At 37.3% G+C, this 9,588-nt stretch overlaps 1 protein-coding gene across 1 annotated transcript; it reads left to right on the plus strand.

Moving 5' to 3' along the window:
• Positions 1-8,248: 8,248 nt before the first annotated feature.
• LOC121745575 (ethylene-responsive transcription factor 4-like) lies at positions 8,249-9,287 on the plus strand. The gene has a single exon (XM_042139531.1). The coding sequence runs from the start codon at positions 8,359-8,361 to the stop codon at positions 8,986-8,988; it is 630 nt and encodes a 209-aa protein (XP_041995465.1). The 5' UTR covers positions 8,249-8,358; the 3' UTR covers positions 8,989-9,287.
• The last annotated feature ends 301 nt before the right edge of the window (positions 9,288-9,588 follow it).

Consider the following 9,588-nt stretch of genomic DNA (forward strand, 5'->3'; position numbering starts at 1 on the left):
AATATACTTCTTGCTATTTTTCTTATTTTATCTTTTGTGGAGAGTAGATGGAAATTTAGTGGGATTTAATCAGGTTGGTTAACCGACTAATAGCAGCCTACTTTGTGAAAGTAGAGTTTGCCATTTAGAAATAGTGAAATCCTAACCAAAGAAAGGTGAGAGCTAAGGGCATCCGCAGTGGTCGGATGTCCAGGCGGAATTTCCAAAAACACCTCATGCCACGTCATAAGGACTTCCCACTGCACTGCCACGTTATACGGACTTCCCACTGCACAGTGGCGGAATTCCCATGCGGAATTCCTGACGGAATTCTCACATAAAAAAATCACAAATTCACAAATTAAACAATTTCCGGAAGTAAACAATTTACGTAATAAAAATTTTGACGAAAATAAGGAAAAATTCTATTAAAATAAGAAAAGTACATTTCACCAAATAAAAAAAATACATTTCAATAATTAAAAACTACATCAACGACGACCCCTACGCTGCCACACTTCTTCAATAATATCGTTCTGGAGTCGAACGTGGGCTTATTTTTGGCGCATGCCGGCAAATGCACGGACTCGATCGACGTCGTCATGGAGAATCCACATGCGTACATTGCTAGTGGTCACTCCGTGGCTTGGACCCGCAGCATCAGCATCATCATTGGCCCAATCGGTCAGTGTTGGACCTTCATCTTCGACGATCATGTTGAGCATGATAATACATGCGTACATAATGTCGGCGACGTTGTCAACGTACTACAACCGTGATGGACCCTTCACTGCCGCCCATCGAGCCTGGAGCACACCAAATGCCCGCTCCACATCCTTGAGCGCTGCTTCCTGACGTTGCGTAAAGTATACCTTCTTCGCATCCGTTGGACATTACAAAAACCAATAAAGCGGAATTCCGCTTAACGCCGCAGAACTGCGACGTCCTTAGCCTAATTCTGTATCCGTGGCGGGCACACCTAATGACGGACGTCCGCGACGGAATTCTAGGACGTCCGTGGGAATTTCGCACGGAAGTCCGGCATTGCGGATGCTTTCAACCTATAAAACCGATCACAGTCACATTAAATCATTATTAAAAGTACATTTTAAAATTAAAGAAAAAGATGAACCGTACCTAACAGATTCTTGAGATCTAGAAATAGGGCTCAACGACCAAGTCTTTGATTCAAAGCTCTCTTCAAATTCATAATTATTGTGTCTCGAGGTTGGGGAGACGCGTAGACGGGACCAATACACACGTGGCGCAGGTGTATTGGGAGATGAATATATGTGGCTGCGAGTTGAATATGGTTTGGAAAATTTGTATTCCCTTCGTCATTAGACATTCACTGTTAAATGTTTTGTTTTAGTTTATTATTTTTATTAAATCATTTTTATTTTAAACATTTTAATTACAAAGTACTCCGTCTGCCATTAAATGTCTCATTTTTCTTTTTTCATCCGTCCGCCAATAAATATCACATTTCACTTTTACTATATTTAGTAAGTGGTTCATGATATCGGCTATGGTTGAACAAGATTAGAGGTTCATGAACGCGTATAGGTCAGATGTACATATTTTATGTATGTCATGATAATTTCAACGGCAAAAGAAAGTTCGACTTAATGATAATTGGGAAGAGGAATCTAGGAAACAACTACAAATGGTATGGTATGTTCGATGTACTTGTATATATTGAAAGGCTCAATGTTTCGAAGATTGCATGAAGAAGGAGATTATATAAAAGATTTAATATTATTAAATCTTCAAGTGTTAGTCAAATTATGATAAGTTTCATGACATTTAAAACTAGAGTATTAAACTATAAAATATTAATTTTTCTTAATTGTCTTGTCTATTAATTGTTGGAATAAAATTAAACTTTATTTTTAGTAGAAATTATCTAGGTATGATAAATATCTAGATATTTTAGGAGAATTCTCTTATAGATATTATGTAGAATTCTCTATAATTAGTAGGTATTAAAATAGTTAGATATTCCTAGAATGTTAGGAAAATATCTAGATTTTATGGAGAAAAAAATCTAGATATAAAATATTAAAGAATCTATTAGAGAATTATAGAATATAAAGTGAATGCCCATAAAAATCTAGATATAAAATATTAAATAATCTATTATAGAATTCTAGAATATAAAGTGAATGCCTATAAATAGGAGAGAGTGGTAACATTTTGTACAAGTTGACAACTTGAGAAATAAAGAGTGTGTCTTACTTTTCCCACATCATCACTCCAAAATCATTTCTCATGTATTCCACTCATTTTCCTCTCAAATACTTCCTCCAAACTAAATTACTTCTCCAACATATATCTTATATATTCGACATTAATATGTCGTCTTTTGATTCAAAATGATGTGTTTTATTATTATAAGTATTTTTCTTTAATTTTTTAAAAAAAAATTATTTTGATGAAATAACGTCGTGTTTTCAATCCCATCTTTTTTTATTTTACGAAATGATCTTTTTTTATTTTACGAAATGATGTTAGAGGATGAAGAACAGTTTCCCATTTCCTTCTGTAATGACTTGAACATCTAATTTATTTAATAAAAGAGAAATATCTTATTAACTAATTGTGTTCGTTAATCTTTATCGTGATTGCATAGCTTTATTACTTTTAAATATGTATATTTTTATTTTATTATAAAGTAACTTCGCCAATTATCGCACTAGAGACTAGATAGTATAATGTGGATTGAGTCGAGTTAATTGGAAGCTAATGCAAAAATGGCTGATTATTAAATCATGAGAGAGAAAGTGGTATTTCTTATTTTGCTGTGGTTTCCACCGCTCCAATTATTTAATTCATTTGTTGTATCTACTCTTATAAAAAAAACTCATATATTGAAATGATATCCAATGGAATTTTTACATGATTTATTATACTAATAACAACACTTTGTGAATGCGATGGTTTTAACAAGTTCTATAATAAATGTCAAATTCTTTAAGTTTGTACGATATTATTATTATTAAATTGAGAGGCTAGAATTGCAAAAATCTCCCTAGCCAGCTTTTCGTTTAACCAGTCAAAAAGTAAACAAAATATAAGAGGCAATTTGTATTTAATTTCTATATTCTATAACTACCATGCATAGAATTATTATAATATCGATTGATATAAGTTCATACAAATATAATTTCAAATATGTTACTACTATAGATAAAATTTGCATAGGTTTGAATAGATTGCATATTATTGTTTAAAAAAATATTCAATGCACACTGCCGTACCATGAATTTAATATTTAATCGAAATCACAACTTATGAAATACAGTAATAGCTAAATCTGCAAACCAGGAGTATATAGTTGCTTTAAAATAAAGTTGAGATTTGAGAAAAAAATTACTCAACTGACCAAGTCTTCGAAATTTGAGTACTACTGCTATACAAAAATGTTTCGTATTCATGATAGTCCAAAGACAAACTATCCAAATATTCCACCATCTCACTTATTAAGGAAAATAGAAGTGCATATGCAAATGTGGTATTCCAACAGATGCGTCGCTGTATATCTAAGGCTTGTTACAGAATTATTTTATTTAAAGATAATAATTTTTTAGAGTTATACTACTTTTTTCTTTTTTCCGAATGTTTTTTTATCATTTACCGAATATAGTTTCAGTACATGGTTAATGATAGTATATTACTACTATTTTCTATTTTCGATCATCTACAAAAGTGAGTCATTTGATATACTCCTGGTAAGTTTTTTTCTCTATAAAATGTGCTTATTATCCACAAAAAATACTCCAACAATGTTTTCTTTTTATTTGTCCCGTATATCTACTTTTCATTTTAACTCTTATTTTCCATTATTAAAACCATCATAGTATAGTACTAGCTGTATTTTATCAACTCTGAATAGGGCTGGGGAAAAATACTGAAATGTCGAAATACCGGCCTTATCGTACCGAAAAAATACCGAAAATACCGAATTTTCGGTATACCGTGATTTTCGGTACGGTATGATACCTTACTGAAATATTTCGGTAAGGTAAATGTATGAATTTTAATATACCGCGGCATACCGAAATTCGGTATATACCGTAAAATATGAATATAATAAGATATAAAGTATTTATATATTTTTAAATTATAAAGTTTATTGTGAAATATAATATAATATTAATAAAATATACTAGTATTTAATACCCCGTATATTATTTAAATTACTATAAAATATAAATAGTATTCTAAAAACTCAAATATTCAATTTTCATTGATATTGAAAGTAAGGTATACCACAAAAGTATGGTATACCGAACTTTGGTACGGTATACCGAAAATGAGGTACGATATCGATATGAAAATTCTCCATACTGAAAATAAGGTATACCGAAGTTCGATATACCAAAAAATTTGGTTAGATAAATGTATGATTTTTTCGCATACCGAATTTACGGTAAGGTATACGGTATGATGGTTTCGATAAGGTATACCGTACTTACCCACCCCTAAAGTCACTGAATGACTGAATTAGTATGTACTCCATTACACGAGATAAGTATCAAGGGGGTCACGACTTTGCCGTTATATGTTTGGCGTTCATTGTAATTATTTCTTTCATATTGCAGTAATTAACCAAAATCATATACTCCACCGTCTCATACTATTATTATTTACAGTGTTTCTTTTGGGAATATGAATTTAAGAAAATTATGTTTAATAAAATAAAATAAAATAAGAGATAATAAAATAGGAATGAGAAAAAGAATAAAGTAGGAAAATATAAAATATCATATAGTTTTATTTCTGACATAAAAAAATGAATGGGATAATCCAACATGAAATAAGATTCAAATAATTTGGGATGTAGTAATATTACTAACTTAAGCATTATAAGTTCTACGTTGTAACGCTACACGTGTGCCTTCGAGAACTCACTTACGTGATTTGTGATTGATTTGTCGTACGGAGTATAATTTATTACATATTCAGGATAAGGCTGGATTTGGAGTTACAAGAAATCACAGTTCATTTTATTACATATTCAGGATAAGATTAGATTTGGAGTTACAAGAAAATAACAGTTCATAATTAAAATTCAAATTACATTAATCAAAACATCAACATAATTACGAATAATAATCATTTGCCATTTAAAATTGATAAAAAATCTAATCCATTTTGTAATTAATTCAAGTATTCATTCTATAACTACATTTAAATAGTTATACAGTTTTTTTCCTTATTTCAGAATGTTTTTTTACTAATCATTACCTAATATGGTTTCAGTACTTTGTTACTGATATGTACTACCTCCGTTAGCAACTAAGAATATACTGTATTTTTCTATTTCCGATCGTATACAAAATGTGCTTATTATCCATAAAAATACTCTAATAATATTTATTTTTGTATTTATCCTAGATCTAATTTTTCATTAACTGTTCTTTTCCATTACTAAAACCATCATTAGTATAGTACTAGCTATATTTTATCAACGCTGAATGACTGAATTAGTATATGTATTAGTACTTGAGATAAGTATCAAGACTACAATATTTTACCGTTATATGTTTGGAGTTCATTGTAATTATTTCTTTCATATTTCATTAATTAACCAAAATCATATACGGTCAATGTCTAATGCTATTATTTAAAGTGTTTTCTTTAGAAATAATATGAAATTAAGAAAATTGTGTTTAGTAAATTAAAAAAAAATAATAAAATAGAAATGATAAATAAGAATATAGTATAAAAAATAAAATATGAGATTTGACATAAAATTAAATTAAATACAATGAAATAATTGTTTTATATATTGACATACAAGATTGACAAGGATGATCCAAAATGAAATAAGATTCAAACAATTTGGGATGTAGTAACATTAATAACTTAAACCTTAGGGCATCCGCAACGCCTCTCGTTGCTGTCTCTATCTCGTTTCGGAGAGACGAGATGGTAGCGAGACGGCGTTGCAGGGATACGTCTCGGCGGGTGTCTCGTCCCGGAGGGACGGTTGGCGGGACAGCTCGCCACGTGGCGCGCGCTGGCGCTAGGCGTGATGCCCACTCGCCGGCCTGCGAGTGGGCGTCGTCACGCTGGTGCAATAAATAGGTTTTTTTTATAAAAAATTCAATTTTAATTTTTAAAAAAAAATATAACGGTAATGTTACCGTTTTTTTACCGTTCAACGATATTTTTTTTTTCTTTTTTACTCTATAAATACTCCTCTTTCATCCATATTATACACACAAACGAACATCTATTCTTCTCAAATCATCTCTCTTTCCTCTCCAATTTTCATCTCACCTCTTCAATTTTCATGTCAAAATGTCCGGCGACGAAACGAGAGAAACTCCGGCGGATGTGACTTGAACACGTTTGGCGACTGGGGGGGCATGTACAATGTCTTGGGTGCTGCCGGTTCCGGTTCGTCTACGCCGGGCACCCAAGACTCGTCGACGCCGGCGGCGTACCAACCACCCTATTTTGATGTGGACGCATACTCTCGTCCCTCCGCCCCGAGGTATGGGAAATCGCAGGGATTATCCCAAACTAGGGAGGATTTTCCGGATGAACCCAATTCGGAAGGAGGACGAGACGGTGGAAGCTCCAGGGGTCGCGCATTCGACGCCGTGGAGGAAGAGGAGGAGGCGGCCAAGGAGGAGGAGGATATATGTCGTCATCCATACAGCCGCAAGGACACGATGACTCTGTTCAACGCTTGGGTCAGCGTCTTGTACGATCCCATCGTCGGCAATCAACAAACCCGCAAGTGTTTTTGGGAAAAGGTTACCGACGCCTACAACGAGAACAAGCCGTCTTGGTCCCGCCGCCGCACCATGAAGATGCTCCGCAGTCATTTTGACCTAGTCGACAGAGATGTCAAAATATTTTACGGCATCTACAAGAATGAAGCGGCTCAATACCAAAGCGGAGCCAGTGGAGCCGACATTATGAGAGCGGCTATGCGAGTCTTTTTTGACAACAACGGCAAAGAATTCAAACATGTCGATGCTTGGGAGGCCGTCAAAAACGTTGAAAGGTGGGGCGGAGGTGTCCAGTCCAGCATGGACTCGAGCTCGAAACGCAAGAAGCACACGACGGGTGGCCAATACTCGTCTAGTGAGGTCGGGTCAGACAACGTCTCACAAGAGGTTGAGGGCACGACCACCGATGCAGGGAGCTCCTCTCGTGGGCATCGTCGGTCACAAGGGACCAAGGCGGCTAGAGGGAGGAGGGGCCGAGGCGAATCAAGCCAGGCTGGCTCAGTCTCGGGCTCGAACACCCTATTGTCCATGTACTTGACCGCCACGATGGCTGACACTTCCCTCATGACGCCTCCCTAATATCAAGTCCATCCTGCCGGAATTGAGTATATGGCAAGACAAATTGGTATTCCGTCTCCCGGTAGCTTGAGTGCACCGCCACCGCCTTCCGGGGATGATTCACCGGCGGAGTAGTTCTACTCAATTTCTATAAAATTGTATTTTAAATTATGTAATTTTTATATTTTTTAGGATTTTAATTATGTATTTTTTTTATTTTTTTGAATTTTAAGTTGTTATTTTATTTTATTTTATTTTATTTAATGAAGTGTGTTTTTATTAATTGAATTTGTTGGAAATAAAAATAAAAAATGAAATTGAATGAATAGTTAAGGGATGAGATGGTTAATAGATGATTAAGAGATGAAGTGTTGCAGGTGTTGTTTCTTAGTTAAGAGATGGAGTGAAAAGTACAGTGGGGCCCATGAATAGTGAAGAGATGAGACGGTTAAAAGATGAATAAAAGACAGCGTTACGGATGACCTTATAGGTTCTAAACTGCATCAGTACACGTGGGCGCCTTCAAGAATTCCTTTGCGTGATTTATGATTGGTTTGTTACGAGAACTATATTCTATATTCAAGATAAGGCTGAATTTGGAATTACACGGAAATTACCATTCATAATGATTTTCCATTTAATCACTAAATTAATATTTGCGTAAATCTAAATCTCCCAAAAAGAGCGGCCGCATACAATGCTAATTGCCGGCACATCAACATCTTTGGCGCTCTTGTCTTCTTCCTCCACCGCGTGACACGTCGCCATTCTTCTGTGGTCCCCAAACACGCCCTACTTTTCTTTGTCTCACACATAACGCCGCACACAACCGTACGTACAAAACAGTATATACACACAGACATACTCTCTAATTAATTGGGCGGCGCCCCCAGTCAAATCCCTCGTTGACCGTGCCACCCCTGCCCCTCCATTTCCCCTATTTAAATGGTCGTTTCCCCAAACCGAAACCATGCCTCATTTCAACACCTCCTTTCTCCCTCACTTAACCGAATCGTTTCAATAAAAAAATTCCGCCGCCTGTTTTTAGGCAGAGCGCGAGAAATAACCGCAAATGGCGATGAAGGATAAAGCCGCCGGCAACGCCAAGGCTAGCAGCGCCAAGGAGGTGCACTACCGCGGCGTGAGGAAGAGGCCGTGGGGGCGCTACGCCGCCGAAATCCGCGATCCGGGGAAGAAATCGCGCGTCTGGCTCGGCACGTTCGACACCGCCGAGGATGCGGCGCGTGCCTACGACGCTGCCGCACGCGAGTTCCGCGGCGCGAAGGCGAAGACGAATTTCCCCGCTAATGCCGTCTCCGCCGCCGTGCATAGCCCCAGCCAGAGCAGTACGGTGGAGTCGTCCAGCGCCGATCTGAACGCGCGAGCTCCGGTGGAGCTGGATCTCACGCGCCGCCTCGGCGCGGCACCGGATCGGGCTGTTACCGTCGCCGACTTCGGTCAGATCGGAGGTTACCAGTTTCTGCGGCGGCAGCCGACGATGGCGGTGCTCCCGAACGGGCAGCCGGTGATCCTCTTCGATCCGGCCGCGGCGGCGGCTTACGGGATGGGGTACGGCCGCGGCGGCGCGGTGAAGAGCGAATCTGACACCTCGTCGGTGGTGGACGAGAACAATTTTGACGGTGCGGAGGCGAAGAGGGGGCTGGATCTCGATCTGAACATTCCGCCGCCGCTCGAGGATTGAATTCCGGCAGTGGGGATAATAATTGAGGAAGAAGAAAACTGACGTTCGATTTATGTACATAGTTTGAAGAAAGGAACCCTAGTTTTTTTGCAGCTAAGAGTAATCGCTCTGGCTGTTACAACCGTCACCGGCGGCGATTAGGGTTTGATTAATTCCGTTTTGTTGTTTTGGGAAAAAACAAAGATTACAAAAAATTCATGTTAAATTTTGATGTAGCTGATTCAATTTTCGCGTCAGATCCAAGAAATATTGTTGAATTATGTTTGATTCGTGAATAATAATAGTGTCGTTTCAGATAATATCGAAGTTTTGAGTTCATTACTTGGTTCCAGCTGGAAAATCAAATAGAAATGAGAGAATAATTGAATAAAACATGAGTAAAGAAAAGGGGAGAGTAGTCAAAAAAGTAGAGAAATTGAGGAGAGAGAAAGAGGCGATGGGAGAGGGCGGGGCCCAGAGGGAACTCCGAGTTCCGTGTTGACGGGGTACATGTCGTGCCGAAGGTGGACGGCACGTGTTACTTTTAGCTGCCGCCCACTATATATAAATACATAGGCGAATTCTTTTTTTAAAAAAAATAATTATGGGATTAGTTTCTCG

Source organism: Salvia splendens, chromosome 8 (assembly GCF_004379255.2).
Source record: "Salvia splendens isolate huo1 chromosome 8, SspV2, whole genome shotgun sequence".
Classification (NCBI taxonomy): domain Eukaryota; kingdom Viridiplantae; phylum Streptophyta; class Magnoliopsida; order Lamiales; family Lamiaceae; genus Salvia; species Salvia splendens.

Coding starts and splice junctions, on each gene's coding strand:
- LOC121745575 (XM_042139531.1), top strand. CDS start 8,359: ATGGCGATGAAGGATAAAGCCGCCGGCAACGCCAAGGCTAGCAGCGCC.